The 17,203-nt window shown below is 38.9% G+C and overlaps 1 protein-coding gene across 1 annotated transcript; it reads left to right on the forward strand.

Moving 5' to 3' along the window:
- The first annotated feature begins 15,929 nt into the window (after positions 1-15,929).
- LOC129246385 (uncharacterized) lies at positions 15,930-16,726 on the forward strand. The gene is made up of 4 exons (XM_054885160.1): positions 15,930-15,977; positions 16,057-16,233; positions 16,306-16,473; positions 16,532-16,726. The coding sequence occupies exons 1-4, from the start codon at positions 15,930-15,932 to the stop codon at positions 16,685-16,687; spliced, it is 549 nt and encodes a 182-aa protein (XP_054741135.1). The 3' UTR covers positions 16,688-16,726.
- The last annotated feature ends 477 nt before the right edge of the window (positions 16,727-17,203 follow it).

Raw genomic sequence — 17,203 nt, forward strand, 5'->3', positions numbered from 1 at the left:
TTGCTCGCGGTCATTTTGATGCCTTTATTATACGTATGTATGTATGTATGAGTTTAATTGTTTGCGTTTGAAGTTTGCGTGTACGAGCTCTTGATTTTGTTTCTTAGTGAGAGCTAATTTCCAACTACCACCTTCGGGCACCAGTGTTATTGCTTCCATTTTATCAAAGCGCCAGACAGTGTGTCGCATTTATTTTATAGTCCGCCATTCAATTCGTTTGTATAAATGAATTAAATAGATGATATGCTATGCTAATCTGTCTCTGCAACAATTTTTAACCTTCATATTTTAGGCAATACAACTGAATTCGACTCTCTTTATAGCAGAACCGTTTGAGAGTCATTCTATACATGTATGCATAAGTAAAATATAATATAATACATATACATATTATTGAGGTGAGATATTGAGAAGAGATACATGAAATGAAACTGTAAAAAATTGAGTACGAGTATTTTACTACGCAGCAACAATTTTTAACCTAAATTTTTTAGCCAGTACTACTGGACTCCACTCTCTTGATAGTAGAACCGTTCGAGTGGTGATTTCATGTATGTGTGCATAAGTAAATTATTATATATTATATTATTGATGTGAGATATTGAGATACTGAGATTAGAAATGATACTGTAAAAAATCGAGAATTTTTCCATGCATTTGCTTACCACTTCACTGTAAGTGGTATATGTAGAGAGTTCTTGAGATTCAAGAGAGAGACTCAAAAGCTTTAAAAGGATATAAAATGTCACTAGAACTGCAAACCCGCCTACCTTAAACACGAAAAATGCTAAGCGAATTTGTTCCCAACTACTTATGTACTTACATTTGTATACCCACTCACGTTTCATATCATCTCTTGCAATATTCCATATCAAGTCAATGAGTAAATACATATAATGTTATGTAATTATGTATTACAAAAGAAGTTGCTTTCAATCTGGTGGGAAACTTTCGCTAACAATGCGATGGTTGCGGCTCAAGTGGCGAAAATTGACTACTCAGATCATGTGGATAATTGTACAATTAAAAAAATAGGTTGAGAAATAAAAATTTTCTAAGAGGTATTTATAGAAAAATCGGTAAAAACAATCGTAAAATGGAAGAAGAAACAGTTAGGCCAAAAACACTCAACCAATTTGGCTATTCGCATGGCGCATAACGGTTAACCACTAAATCGTAACAGCAGCTACAAATACTTATACATATTTGTTTCGATAAATAATATTTTTTACAATGTCATTTACGATTTTCATTAATGGATGCCACAACGTTTTTATGGTTCAGTTTTTGGCGGCCGCCGTAGCCGAATGGGTTGGTGCGTGATCACCATTCGGAATTCACTGAGAGGTCGTTGGTTCGAATCTCGATGAAAGCAAAATTAATAAAAACATTTTTCTAATGGCGCTCGCCCCTCGGCAGGCAATGGCAAACCTCCGAGTGTATTTCTGCCATGAAAAAGCTCCTCATAAAAATATCTGCCGTTAGGAGTCGGCTTGAAACTGTAGGTCCCTCCATTTGTGGAACAACATCAAGACGCACACCACAAATAGGAGGAGGAGCTCGGCCAAACACCTAACAGAAGTGTACGCGCCAATTATTTATTTTTTTTTTTTTTTGCATGAATTTTGACTACAGAATTCACTGAATATTTTATCAATATTCTGAATATAAAGCCGCAGACGAAGATGGCATACAGCCAGAACTATTGATCGTCGTCCCGAAAATTTCAGCGGAAATTCTGCATCCCTGCATCACCGTCGTCTCAGACAATGAGAAACTGACTCCGTCCTGGACAAAAGATATCATCGTGAAGCTGTCCAAGAAAGGCGAATTGCGTGACTGCGGCAACTGGCGAGGAATAACCCTGCACAGCGCCATCTACAAAACTCTAGCCACATCGTATAAATCAGGCTCCAATGTATCGCACGTTCTTTAAGAGAAGAGCAATCTGGATCTCGCCCTCACCCAAACTATGTTGACCAAGCCAAGACTCTTCGCATTATATTAGAACAATCAGTTGAGAGGCGCTCTCCCATTTTCGTGCTGTTCTTTGACTTTAAGAAGACATTCGACACAATCATGGCTGGCGTTGAGTAGTAAGGGAGTTCCCGCTAAAATAATCCATCTCATCAGAGCCCTTTATGAGAACTCCGACCTGGCATTGCTTCACTGCTTCATTCCCCACCAACGCAGACGTAAGGCAAGGTTGTCCCCTGTCCCTCCTTCTCTACGCCATCATCCTAGACGACTTCATGAGCCGATTGGCAGTGTACATAAGAGGAACTTGGAAATCATCGATGACAAACTCACTGAAATGCCAACGAGGGCAGACAGACTAGGCACATTGGCACGCACTGGTGGACTGCCGGACTGGAAGTCAACATCGTCAAGACGAAGACTATGAGGGTCAACCACAATAAAGCACGACTTATACTGGTTGACGGGTGCCTGGAGGAATTTTTCGAAAGTTTCAGCTACCTCAGCTGCACTATCACGGCAGATGGCGGAGCAAATGAAGATATCGACTACAAGCTGAACAAAGCAAATGCGGCGTTCGGGAGAATGCATACAGGTTGGGCGAGTTCGCAAATCTCCAAGCGATCCAAACTGCGAATATTCAGCTCATGAGAACATTACTGGTCTCCAACACCATCACACAGAGGCCACAATCTTTTGTCAACAAATGCCTCCGCATCATCTGCAGAATATTCTGGCCAAATACCATCAGCAACGACGCGCTGTGAAGTTCAATAAATGAAGAACCTATCCTATGGCAACTCGAAGGCAGAAAGTGGCGATGCATAGGTCACACGCTTAGAAAACCACCAGGTGATATTAAGAGATTGACATTGGACTGGAACCAGCAAGGGAGCAAAAGTCACGGCCGGCCAAAGAATACTTGGAGAAGGTGGAAGTTTGATGACATTACATGAGACGGCGCAAGAACAACAGCTCAGAACCGTGTCCGATGGAAGAGGCTTGTCGTGGCCATATACTCCCAAGCGGAGTGAGCAAGAATAAAGATATGTATGTATGTATGTAGCAGATTTACATCAAAAAATATAAGCCTGGATCAGAGCCTTCGATAGCTATAAAACAAGATTATTAATAGGACTATGAATAAGTTCGTGCGGTTTTTTTCGAAATTTGAAACTTTATTGACGTAAAATGGTTACAAATTTAATATTCAAAGTATTGTCCATCGCTTACTACTACTTTTTCCCATCTTTCTGGCAATTCACGGATTCCCTTTGTGAAAAATTCGGTCGGTTTTGCCGCAATCCACGAATCGATCCATTTTTTGACTTCATCGTAATTACGGAAGTGCTGGTCAGCCAGGCCATGTTGCATCGATCGGAAGAGATAGTAATCGGATGGCGCAAGGTCTGGACTATACGGCGGGTGGGGTAGGACATCCCATTTGAGCGTTTCTAAGTATGTTTTGACCACTTGTGCAACATGTGGCCGAGCATTGTCATGTTGCAAAATAACTTTGTCGTGTCTATCGGCGTATTGCGGCCGTTTTTCTCGCAGTGCTCGGCTCAAACGCATCAATTGTCGTCGGTAGACATCCCCCGTAATCGTTTCATTCGGTTTCAGTAGCTCATAATACACAACACCCAGCTGGTCCCACCAGATACACAGCATAACCTTCAGGCCATGAATATTCTGCGCCGACGTCGATGTTGAAGCATGGCCAGGGTATCCATACGTTGCCCGACGTTTTGGATTGTCGTAATGGACCCACTTTTCATCGCCAGTCACAATTCGATGCAAAAAACCCTTTCTTTTGTGCCGTTGAAGCAGTTGTTCGCATGCCATAAAACGGCGTTCAACGTCTCTTGACTTCAATTCATACGGCACCCAATGGCCTACCTTTCGGATCATTCCCATGGCTTTTAAACGTTTGGAAATGGTTGATTGATCAACTCCCAAAGTTTTTGCAACCTCTTCTTGCGTTTGAGCCGGATCTTGATCGAGCAATTCCTCCAATTCGGTATCCATGAACTTTGGCGGCGCACCCTCGCGTTCTTCGTCTTCCAAGCCAAAATCACCACTTTTAAAGCGTGCAAACCACTTCCGGCACGTTCGCTCAGCTAGAGCATGCTCACCATAAACTTCCACCAAGATACGATGACTTTCGGCTGCTTTTTTCTTCATATTAAAATAATGAAGAAGAATTCCCCGCAAAAACACATTATTTGGCACAAAATTCGACATTTGCAAGTGTGGTAAAAATATTGTTGTTTACGCTTCAAATAAAAAACTTATACTGACGTTTGTGCCTTACGACAGTAGCTCTCCAATGAATGTTTGGAAATGTGGATCGATGGAATAATAATCAAGTTACGCCATCTGTTGTAAAACCGCACGAACTTATTCGTAGTCCTATTATTATTATGCGGAGATACAGTTCTGCGCCCCTTTTATGGGTTCAGAGTGTTTATCTAATCTCAACTTCATTAATGAATTTTAGTATTTGTCCTATTTAATTGAGTTTTATTTCCACTTCTAGTAAAATATTTTGACTTAGCTGTTTGCCTCGCTTGCGCATCATTGCTGGGCATAATGCCAGCACGTGTTTCGCAGTTTCATCGTCCTCCCTATGGAGTTTGTAAGTTCCATTGGAATATACCATATTCCCAGTTTAGTGAAATCATGATTCAACCTAGAATGACCTGTTAGAATTCCGATAGTGATTCTCAAATTAAAGAAAAAATAGAATAAATAATTGCTGCGTACACTTTTCTTAGGTGTTTGGCCGAACTCCTCCTCCTATTTGTGGCGTGCGTCTTGATGTTGTTTTCAAATTATTCTTATTTAATTTCATGCAATCCTTAAAGCAGTTTAGGTTTAGGCTACTTGTGACTAATTTGGATTACGATAAACCCTATAGATTGTCCCAGTATGATCTTCCTTGCGTTTCCTCTACTCTCTGAATAAGAGAGCAGAAGTCACTCCTTCCTACTCCACAAAATGGCTCTGGGCCTGTATCCGAGGAGGCCACCCTCTTCTAGGCTAGTTTATCTAGCATTTCATTTTTAGTAATTCCTAGTAACCCATGGGTTCCGTACCTTATTGTTCTGGCCCAAGATATTCAGCTTATCAAAACATTCTAGCACAAGTTTTGTTGTAACCTGGAACGAGTTGAGAACCTTGAATGCTGTCTGGCTAACAGTAAGGATAGCTAAGCTTCTGTTGTTATAGTTGTGCTCAAAGTTAAAGTAAGTGCATCCTTTTATTGTGTAGACTTCTGCTGGTAAAATACTTGTATTCTTGAGCGTCCGAGTATCTTTTCCCCGGCCCACCAACATCTGCTCCTGCACCTTTCTCCGTGAGAATTCCGTCCGTGTATCAAGCTGTCATGTTCTGGTGGTTCTCGTAGGTTTTAGATAATACTACCCAAGTCTTTTTATAGCCGAGTTCAATCTTTAAGCGTTTTAGCATCGGCAGCTCATGTCCCATGGTATTGAGATCTCAAGAATTAGTTCAGCAAGAATATTATATCAAACTTTCTGCGATTTTGATGAACGCCTGCGCCAATGGTTGATTTGGTTGTTGTTTATATAGATAGAATATGAAGAGGAGTGAATTCTAGAAGAATTCCAGTTAATATCGCGGGACATGGGCGCATGGCTTGAAAAATTTAAAGGCTTCAATAATCTTCTTCGCTTTGTTGTGGTTTGTCTCCAAAGACTTGCGATGATCACCGCAAGGGACTTCTGGGGAAACGGGCTCCACACAAACAGCGATAACTTTTACAATTATTAAATTTTTTTTTTTTTTTTGAAATTTTGCTAAAGTCAAGTCGAAAGATGATGTATTAATGCTATGTTTTTATTTTTGTAAAATAAAGCAATTGACTAGCAATATATGATTTCATATGATTTCATTAATATGATATCGAACTGGCTAATTAAAATATTACATGGTTTTTGTAAGCTTTAAAAAATTTGTTCAGTGGTAAATAAGAATTCAATAAAAGGCATTTTGATTCATTTAGCGCAGTCATAATTTTATAGTTGCACACTGAATGAGTAAAAATGAACAGCCCATATTCTTAAAGCATTCATATGGCTCCATGAAGGGGGTATGATGGAACTTTTTCACAATATAACATTTACAAGTCACTTGGTGCGTTTTATTAAATAATTTCTTCCTGAGAATCGAGATGCGATAATTATGAAGAAACACAGAAATTCCAAATACTGACTAAGCATTCATTATACTCATATACTCGTTTATATGTATTTTCGTGCATTTGTATGTAAGCATATTTATATATGTACATATATTTGTGAGTATTAGAAATCAATTCACATAAAAGTTAATAAGTTTCTATTAAAGCGGACTAATTATTTTCTCAACACGTAAGGCAAATTCTGAGTATCTGAGTTAGGTTGTAGTCGATATCCCCATGCTTCCTACTCATCCACTCATCAAGATTTGGTATGAATTTTTATGTCCGGCCAACGGTGGACTCATCCCATATTCTTTGCCCTTCGGCCACCGGTCACTCACTTCCTGCAGCTTTTTCTGTGGGCGTCGGTTTCACTCCTTTCACTCCATATAGGCAATACAACTCCATCGCATAGATGATGTAGATCATGTCCAGTGATATCTTTCTAGCAATAACGCATATTGCGTCGTCTGATACCTTCCTATAAGCGCATGCAGTGAGTAGTGCGCTGCGTCTGGGGGTGCAAACTACCTCACGCATACGACTATGTTTGGCCTGAGCCCATATCAGCACTGCGCATAAGACGATAGAGTCCACCACAGTTGATATGTGGCGTCTCCTTTCTTAAGGGCGTCTGACATCTGTTATCTGATATATTGACCGAAATGTGAAACCCGGATTAAGCTAGCGAACTGAAACTTAACCCGACTTGCATAACCTTTATTTAAACAAAAACACAATAATTATATCAATAAGTTAATCAGTTATATATTCGCCGTTGCTGTTTACAACCTCTTCCCACCTCTCGACCAATTTGTTGATGCCGTTCTACCAAAAATCGCTTGGTCTGGTGTCAATGAAGTTGTTGAGCCAGTTTTTAAGGACCTCTTTGCTATCGAAAGGAACATAGAGTCTAGCGTTGTCGTGAAGTATGGTTTGACTATGTCGATCAGATCTTTTCAGTCGAATAATCTCATTCACGCGGTATAGCTAGGCAATGTAGAGCTCCATGTTGACCATGGCATTCTTTTTGAGCATTTTCCAGTGCACCATGACCTCTCAGTCCCTCCAAATACATAACATGATCTGGTTTGGATAAATATCCGGCTTGACTCTCGGCTGCGGTATCTCCCGGAGCCACCCACTCCTTTCTTTGCTTCATATTGATGTCCCGTGCCGATTCGGTACAAAAAGCTCTGTTTATGACCGCGTAGAGTTCAATAGCGAGCGAGATGCTGAGGAGCAATTCGAAGGTGACTTTCTTTGTGTTTTTTTTTTTGTTGAACTCGTGAGGTAGCCAGGCTCCCAATTTTTTGGTAAATCCCATTGCATAAAGGTGATTGCGAATGGTTTTATGATCGCAAATCATTTTTTCAGCCAATTCACGACTGGCTTGGCCAAATCACGTTCTCTTCCAAAAGTGATTTGAGATGTTCTTCATCGAATTCAGAAGACCTTCCGCTGCGGGACGTGTCATCGACGTCAAAGTCGCCATTTTTGAACTTTGCAGACCATTTTCGTGCTAAAGACTCGCTTATGACACCTTTTCCATACAAGTCGCAAATGTCCCGGGCTGCTTCAGCTACTTTTTGACCTCGATGAAAAAAAATTAGGAGGTATCGAAAATGTTCATTTTTGCTTCCTGGGTATTCCATTTCTAAGCCTCAAACCTAATAAAAAATTTAATAACTCAAAAATACAATTAACATAGTTTTGTAGAGCAGAAAGAATGCTTACCCTTTGCCAAACGGCAAATAAATCGTTGTAAAATAAAAGAAAATATAAAAATGCTATGAACGTATTACAATTTCATACCTTATGCTACTTTCCTTCACACACCTGTATTTTCGTCACAGGTACGTATACATAAGGCAAATAATAACTAAAGGGAAATTACTTCAAAAACTATGCCGTTCATTCATTATTTACGTACGATTTCGCAATATTTGTAACCGAATGGGATACGGGCATACATACATACATACTTAAGTATGTGCATATGCGATTGAGCCAAGCCAAAGCATTATGAGTTCCTCAACAATGAGAAGGAAATTGCTGAAAGTAACTATACCCTCACAAATATAATACCTACGGTTAGGTGTTGGTCATAACACGACTTGCAACAGATGACGCATAAATCGAAATCACTGCCGGAATGGCGAAAGCGGCTCAAAAACACTTGTCGATTCTCAGAGGTGTTATAGCGCACCCACCTCAGCAATATGAATTTGACGCGCTGCATTCAATTGTTTTCGAATATTAAATTTACTTATAGTCACTGGTATTAAAAATTGGATAGTACATGCATACACCTACCTATGTACATATACATGCATATATTGTATGTATGTACATATGTTTGCACTACGTCTCCACAGGGGTGACCTAATGCTTGCAAATAATTCATCGTTTGCGAATTTGTAGAGGCCTCGCGCTTGTAAGTAATTAACTATGCAATTTAAGGTGAAAGCTTTTGAGTTTCTATTACGGGAGTTTTGAATGCAATACAAACTTTTTCCAATACTAATTTTTCACAAAATAATAAAATGTTGACTGCTTCACGGTATCAATAAATCAAGCCAGGATTATCACCAATTCATGGGGCTGTGCTTGATCACAGATCTACCGAGCTGGCATCACTGTGTACCGTTTTTGATAAGTTGGATAAGTTAATCCTTACTCAGAAAGTCATATGGAGCTACAATAAGGATAGAATAAGGATACCTGTCAAACCAATTGTTCTGTTTACTTCGCTTCGACATTTTTGTTCAAAATATTCTCGCGAATTATCAAATTGCCTGGGAAAAAAAATATTTTGTGGGGTTTGCATTCCGAGAATATTTCAATTTTCAAAATATGTAGATGCAGCCAACGTTACCGTTTTATTAATTTTAGTAGTACATAGTTGCACTCACCCATATGCAATCTCATCCAAAGACATGCAAAATGTGGCTAAACGGTATGGATAAGGCCAACGGACAGCAGTGATGGTAAATGATTTTTTGAAGAATCCCTTCACAGCCCAAAAAAATCCCTCCTTTTCCCTACACTTACAAAGAATTTTCCCTACAAAATTCCCTACATTTTTTTCTCCTGTGTCGCAACGTCAAAATTGAATTGTTTGCTTAAGTTTTGGACTTGGCACTTGATAATAAAAACAAATTTTATTTCAAATATACACATATTTATTATATTATAAACACATATATAAAGAAAAATTCAGCAAAAAGACTAAAAATTATACTTTTTCATTACATTCAGTTCAGAGAGAGTTTTTATTTTTTCAGAATCCGGCACGATTTCCTTTAAGAGTGGGATTAAATGGTCCACCACTATGCTCAGCGAAGAACATACTAAGTCTTACTCGGCTTTTTCTTGAAAAAACTGTTTATTTTAGGTGTATTTTTTATTGCGTTCATATTTTTTTGGTGCATTTTTGGTTCGGCGTGCTTTTGCAAATCAGACTTGTCACAGTTCAAAACTTTGTCGTACGCAGCGCATCTGCATTTGAATGGATCGTTAGCCACAGCTTCCAGCCACTAAAATTGTCGTCGTCTACTTTTGTTTTTACTTGAATTGTTTTTCCTGGTGTTTCTCCGAAGGGTCAGTCGCAGTGGAGGAGCTCATTTCTGTAAAATATATGCATTTTAAATATAAAAAAAGCTAAAACTAAAATAATTGCAAACTAACTTCAAAAGGGAAAAGCACCAGAAAACGCGCGGACAACTAACAATTTTCGCGTGAAGAAAAAATCGCGTTAGCGTTAACGAAGAAAACTATGGCAATGTTGCCTTATTAACGCTTTTAAAAGTATGCTGCCATAAGGAAAAAAAGTCTGCTTTGAAATCTTACAACGGATTTTTATGTTAAATGAACTTTTTTTAATTATTCCTGCTACTTTAAAATTTTTTCTGTCCGTCTTGAAAATTCTCTACATTTACAGAATTTAAAAAATCTGTCCTTCTTTTCTCAACACCCACATTTTTCGACGAAAATCCCTACATGTAGGGAATTTTCCCTACATATACCATCATTGACGGACAATGCCTTTGAGCAGAGTTGGTCGGATATGTTGATACGTATTAGAGATCTATAACACAGCACAGTTCTCATCCGAGGCTTTGTTTGTTTTCGACACACACCACCCTTTTGTCGATTTTAAAGCTGCTTTTGACAGGACGAAACGGATTTGCCCATATGCCGCGATATCTAAATTTGGTATTCCCGCAAAACTAATACGGCTACGCGAAATGACGCTGTTCAATACCAGCAGCACCCGCAAGAATTGGGAAAGACCTCTCCGAGCTATTTGGTACCAAACGAGGTTTCAGACAGGGTGGCTCGCTGTCGTGTGACTGCTTTAACCTGATGCTGGAAGAGATCGTGCCTGCCGCAGAACTTAATCGCTCAGGCACAATATTTTATATGAAAGTGCAATTGTTGGCGTTTGCCGGTGATATTGACATCATCGACATTAACAATGTCGCTGTTAGTTCTGCTTTTTCCAAACTGGATAAAGGAGCACAGCAAATGGGGCTGATGGTGAACGAGGACAAAACGAAGTACCTCCTACTATCAAACAAACAGTTGGCGCACTCGCGTATCGGCACCCACGTCACTGTTGACAGTTATAATTTTCAGGTTGTAAAAGACTTCGTTTAGTTAGAAACCAGCATTAACATCGTTAACAATGTCAGCTTGAAATTCAATGAAAAATCTCTCTTGCCAACAAGCGCTACTTAGGACTAAGTAGGCAATTGAGTAGTAAAGTCCTCTCTCGACGAACAAAACTAACAATCTACAAGGCCTTCGTCATGCCCGTCCTAACGTATGGGGCAGAAGCTTGGACAATGACAATATCCGATGAGCCCTCCCTTGAAGTGTTTGTGAGAAATATCTGCGGAAAATTTGGGACCTTTGAACGTTAACAACGGCGAATATCACAGGAGAGGAAGAGGAAGGGCTTCTCTGCGTTGAAAAGATCACCTGGAGAAGGACTTGGTTTCCCTTGGTGTTTCTAACTTGCACCGGTTAGCGCAAGAAAGAAACATCTGACGCGCTTTGTTAAACCCGGTCACAATGGCGTAAGCGGTTAGCGCGGCAATCAAGAAGAAGAAGATTTAGAAATTCTTACTATTTGTTGAAGGGAGATATCCCTAGGGAATTTTTCTTTACTAGTTTAAACAAAATTTCTTTACCCTAGGAGCACATTAAAGGCATAGAACCTCAATTATGCCTCAGCGTCATCGAAAATTTGGACCATCGGATGGGGGTGTGCCGCCGAGGCGGCAGCGGCCATTTTGCCAATATTTTGTTCTATACGTAATTGAGTCATACCAATATTATCTTAATAAAGAGAAATTACAATAATTTCCTAAAAAAATTGTATTTTATTCAAAATCAACACCGGCCCTTGACACTTAACCACCCCTTATTTAAACTAACTTAACGATTATATTTTTAATTAATTTACTATAAATGGGTAATTCTTTAATGAAGTTATTTAATTTACTACATCTCTTATTAACCCACAATCGCATCGTCATTAACACTATTTAATTTCTAGCCCCCTTCTACTCATTTCATTTACCAAAACATTTTGCGGTTTGAGTTAAATAACTCATTTTTGGCTTTATTAGTAAATTTACTAATGAAGATTATTGCAATTTATTAATATTACTAAGTAATCGTTATAAATTGCCAATTAATTCCCGAATTTAACTGAGCGTTAAAACAAATGACCAATAAAAACGGGAGCTGAAAAAATGTAACCACAAACAAGTGATAGCAAAAACTGGCCAGAAAGCGCACAAGCAAAGAAACAAAAAATAGAATAAGAGACGGAAAAAGTTCAAATTAAGAAAACATGAAATACAAAAATTATTTCAAATGAGCGGCCCGGAAGTCGTAAATCAATTTTTTCCTGCCCAACTACTGGCTGTGGCTTCTTAAGTCTACAACCACCTTTTTTTCAAAACATATTTCATCTATTTCAATATCAATAGGACTGCCAACACTACAAATGCGTTGTGGTTAAAAAACAAAAAAAATACAAAAAGACACATACAAGCAAACGGCCAACTATTGGGGCAGCGGCTATTATGAATGAAACATGCAAGCGCATCAGTGCTGCCCAATTTCAGTTAAGACGACAGCTATAATAATAGAGGCCACTTTGCCGACATCGCGCCGTCGCCGACATGCTAGCTAAAAACAGCAACAACAACAAAAAATGTTACTAACCACTTCTATATATCTGTGCATGTGTACATATGTATGCACGAGTACGTTGAAGAGTTGTGAATCTGGTAGATCTTAGAAACGAAGGCTGCGGTAAAGAAACTGAGGCGAAGGAAAGCGACATCAGGCGCTTGGTAATCTTGTGACATGGCGTCTGGGGAGTACACGGATGTGCATGCAATGAGATGTGTGGAGACATTTTCGTGCACAAGTGCATGCAAGTGTGTTTGTGTGCGTGTGCGTGTGCGTGGCTTTGTGGCAGCCATCAAAGCTGAGAAGCAAATCCGAAAACGCGATCTTCCGTTTTTCTATAGCGGCTACATACATCGGCACATGCATACATACGTACGTACATGATTTCATGCTCTTAGCAGTATATACAAACTTTAGTTTATAAATTCAGTTGCTTTGGGTGTTTGGAGTTTTCTGACGGACTGTAAAAATTACTATTCATAAAATTGTGCTTCTTCATAATTTATTTATCAGGTCAGTCCATGAGTTCGTGCGTTTTTTAAAGGTGGTTTTAAAATTAATAAAAAAATCTTTAAAGTATTTATTAATCAATAATATGTTTTTCTTCATTATTTACAATGTCCTCCCAACGTTTAGGCAAATTTTTAATTCCCTGCTCAAAAAATTGTTTGTCCTTGGAGCCAAAATACGTTTCGATATCCTTTTTTATAGCTTCTTTTGAGGAGTAGTTCTTCTTACTCATATGGGATTGAAGTCCACGTAAAAGGTGATAATCACAAGGTGCAGTATGGTGGATGCGGCATTAGCTCCCATCCGAGCTCGTTGGGCTTGCCTAATGATTGCCTTGCGGTATTAGGTCTGCGTTGTCGTGGTGAAACAAAACTTTGCGTCGTTTCACTAAAGACGGTCGATTTTTGTTAAATCTCCTCATTCAGGTTTGATAGCTGATGGGAATAATAATCAGCAGTTATCGTCTGGTTTGGTTCCAGAAGTTCATAATCCGGTTCAATACGGGAAATATCCCACCAAATAGACAGGAGAATCCTCTAGGGGTCGGTTCTGGTGTTTCATCTTTATCTAACCATTGGCGTTTGCAAACAGAATTATTGTAAAGGACCCATTTTCCATCACCAGTAACGATACGGTTCAAAAAACTTTCATTCACACATTCACTCTCTGCTGAATGTTGGTGACGGAAGTCTATGCGAAATCCGTTTTCCCAGCTTTTAAACCTTTCCCAACTGAACCAGGTGCCTGTGAACTGTTCCATGCAATGAATTAACCCGCTGAGCTATCATATCGACTGTCAAATTTGGCTCAGCTTCCACGAGTTCGAGCAAGGTGTCGGAGTTGAAGGCTTCAAGACGACCAGCGCGCGGGGCATCCTCCACGTCGCAGTTACCACTTCGGAATTTAAAAACCACTTTTGCGCAATACTTACACTCACGGTATCCTCTCCGTGAACAGTGTTTATTTCTGCAGCAGCAGTTGTTGCATTTTTACCACTTTTATAAAAAAGATACAAAATATGCTCTTATACGCGTTCGAAGATTCCATTTTATTTTTTAACAACACCTGCTTCTATTCGCGATTAAAATCACTTGTTGAATGCACAATATATCAAAAAATGTACAAATAGTTCCATTATATTCCGCGAATAATTTTTTGTATGCAAAAATCGTACAAAAGTGAAATTATCGGTAAAATACGCACGAACTTATGGACTGACCTGATACTAAGTCTTAAAATACAGTTGAAAGATAACATAATATGTGTAAAAATTTTAAGATCAATAAATTTAAAAGTTTTCTCAGAAAAAATTCTAGACAATTCGCCTTCTTTCGGCCTTCTAACTGTAGTGTGGGCAAAAAGTAAGGGGAATTTGGTTGTAAAATGAAAAATCTTTATTTATTCTTGTAAATCAATTTCATCCCCTTCAAAATAATCCCCTCTCGATGAAATACACTTATGCCAACGATTTTTCCAATCCCCGAAACATGCCAAATAGTCCATTTCCGGTATAGCCATCAGCACCTTCTTTGATTCAGCTTTTATCTCCTCAATCGACTCGAAACGCGTTCCCCGGAGTGGTCTCTTGAGTTTTGGGAATAGCCAGAAGTCACACGGAGCCAAATCAGGCAAATACGGTGGTTACGGAACGATATGCGTGGAATTTTTGGCGAAATGGTCACGAAGAACGAGTGCAGTGTGAGACGGTGCATTATCGTGATGCAGAAACCAAGAGTTGTTGGCCCATAATTCTGGTCTTTTTAGCCGAACTGCTTCACGTAAATGATAGTTTGGCCAGGTGGAAGGATTTCTAGTGCACCACACCACGAAAATCGAAAAAAACTGTCATCATGACCTTTATTTTTGAACGACTTTGACGTGCTCTTTTCTGTCTGGCCTCGCCTTTAGCACGATATTCGCTTGATTGGTCGGTTGTTTCAGGGTCGTTTCAGGTAAGCATAAATCCAGGTCTCATCTTCCGTAATGATGCATTTGAGCTTGTCCTGATAGTCTGAAAGCATTGTTTCACACACATCGAAGCGACGACTTTTTTCCAAGAAATTGAGAGTTTTCGGTACCAAACGAGATTTTACTTTTCATAGGCCCAAATGGTTTTCACAGATCCTTCTGATATTCCGATCATATCAATAAGGTCTTTAACAGTCAACCGACGATTTTTGTGCACTCCTTCACTTTATTGACATGTTGGTCATCTGTTGACGTCGATGGTCGTCCGGAGCGCTCCAAGTCATCAACACGTTCTCGAGCCTCTTTGAAGTCTTTGTACCACTTATAAACATTTTTCTGCGACATGGTCGAATCACCAAATGCCTTCTGCATGCTAAACGTTTCCGCAGCCGAAATTTCATTCCGCAAACAAAATTGGATGGCACTTCTCTGCTCAATCAAATCAGACATTGTAAAAATCGAAAAATGCACTCTTGGTCGTTTGGTAAACACAAGCGTAAATATATTACTGATAATGACATTCACATGAAGGTTGGCCCAGATGTTATTAACAGTGCTGCCAACTCATGAAAAAAATAACTAGATCGAAATTTTAATCCCGCGATGTTTGACAAATAAATTCACCTTACTTTTTGCCCATAGTAATATAACGCGCTAAAGGAAAAGATATTTCAATAATATTTTTGTATGGTGTTTTCCACTCAACAGGAAACTCTTAACAACAGTGAGTTCTTTTTGGGACGGCAATCATATTTGAAGCTCAGTTGTAGTAAAGTTTTTCATTTAAAAACTCGCGAAAGCACTGTGGTTTTTTTCGAATCATTCAAAACCCCAATTATTTAAAAATACTTTAAATACAAAATCAGATCTAAAACATTGATTTTAATGCGAAATTTTTAATTACATGTTGTGAATAAATTAGTGCAAAATTTAACGCGTCATTTTCATAACTGCATGTAATTATTAATCTATTAGCAACAGACATCTGTTGTTACCTTAATGAGGTATAATAGATATGGAACGATTTTCATTTCGCATTTTCAAAAATTCTTTCGAAATGAAAACCTCATTGCTCTATTTACTCGCAGTTTGCATATTTTTCCACGTAAGTGGATGTGTTTTAAATTTTAAATAATTTATTAAATTTATACAAAAATAAGTTTCTTCTTTTTACCATTTTTTAGGACGAATTCCGGCATTTTTCTAACGCCTCGCTGGAGTTCACAAACGTGCAATGCAAGCCCGTGGACAAATCTTATGTAAATGTCGAATATTGTTTTATCAAATCCGTCAATCGTACATACAAATATTTGTCGGTGCGCGTAAGGATACTTTCAAAAGTGCCTATAACTAATACTACGGTTGGTCAGAAACGAAATGTTTAACTTTTTATTTTATTTTAATACGCGCATCTGGCATTTGCCGCATTTTAGGTTAACTTCGCATTGCTCAAGAAAGCCAATGGATATAAGCCCTTCCTCTACAACATAACTTTCGATGCTTGCAAATATTTGCGTTCGCGCAAAAATAAACTTCTTAACTACTTTCATGGCTTTTTCGAGGTCTATTCGAATTTGAATCACACCTGCCCTTTTGGAAAGGTAAGCTCCATATTTTATTTTACTTTGCCACATTTAAACAAATTACAATTTATTGCAGGACGATTTTGTAATCGAGAAGCTTCCTATCTCACATGTGCAGCACTATGTTTCTGACATTCTGCCCATGCCTCATGGCAAATACCTGCTCCACACGACTTGGTCATCTTTCGGCGTAAAGCGCTTTGAAGCGAGTTTTTACTGGGACTCCATTTGAATTATGAACGATTGTAACTGTGTGAACTTCTCCATAGTGAATGAGGGCAGAACTGGGAACTTGGTTCTTGATACTGAAAAAAGTAAAAGTGTTGTTTGACTTCTTTATTTGATATGTTCAAAGGCTTTATGTATAAGTTGTTCAATTTCTTTTATTTAAGTAAATTACTAACTAATTTTAAGTAATAAAAAGATACCAGTAAATAATTTTTTTTTTTGGTTTAAAATTTCTATTGCATCATCAAAGCTGCCATCGCTGCAATGTCGTGTCCGGAAACTACAAAACTGCCGCTCGTTTGGGGCCCTCGACCACCCTGGAAACGCTTTCGCATTACTTCTGAGCAGGACCGTAGAGAGCATACCAGGGCCCCGGGGGAAAATTGCAAATGCGGGCCCTTTCCAATGATGTCTAATTCATATAAATACGTATAATCTCGAGTCCGGGCCCCTCTGAAAACTCCGGGCCCGGGGGAAAAAGTACCCGATCCGCCCCCCTCTCGTCGGGCCTGCTTCTGAG

Source organism: Anastrepha obliqua, chromosome 4 (assembly GCF_027943255.1).
Source record: "Anastrepha obliqua isolate idAnaObli1 chromosome 4, idAnaObli1_1.0, whole genome shotgun sequence".
In the NCBI taxonomy this organism is placed as follows: domain Eukaryota; kingdom Metazoa; phylum Arthropoda; class Insecta; order Diptera; family Tephritidae; genus Anastrepha; species Anastrepha obliqua.

Coding starts and splice junctions, on each gene's coding strand:
- LOC129246385 (XM_054885160.1), top strand. CDS start 15,930: ATGAAAACCTCATTGCTCTATTTACTCGCAGTTTGCATATTTTTCCAC. Junction 16,234..16,305: donor TGCCTATAACTAATACTACG/GTTGGTCAGAAA, acceptor GCCGCATTTTAG/GTTAACTTCGCATTGCTCAA. Junction 16,474..16,531: donor ACACCTGCCCTTTTGGAAAG/GTAAGCTCCATA, acceptor AATTTATTGCAG/GACGATTTTGTAATCGAGAA.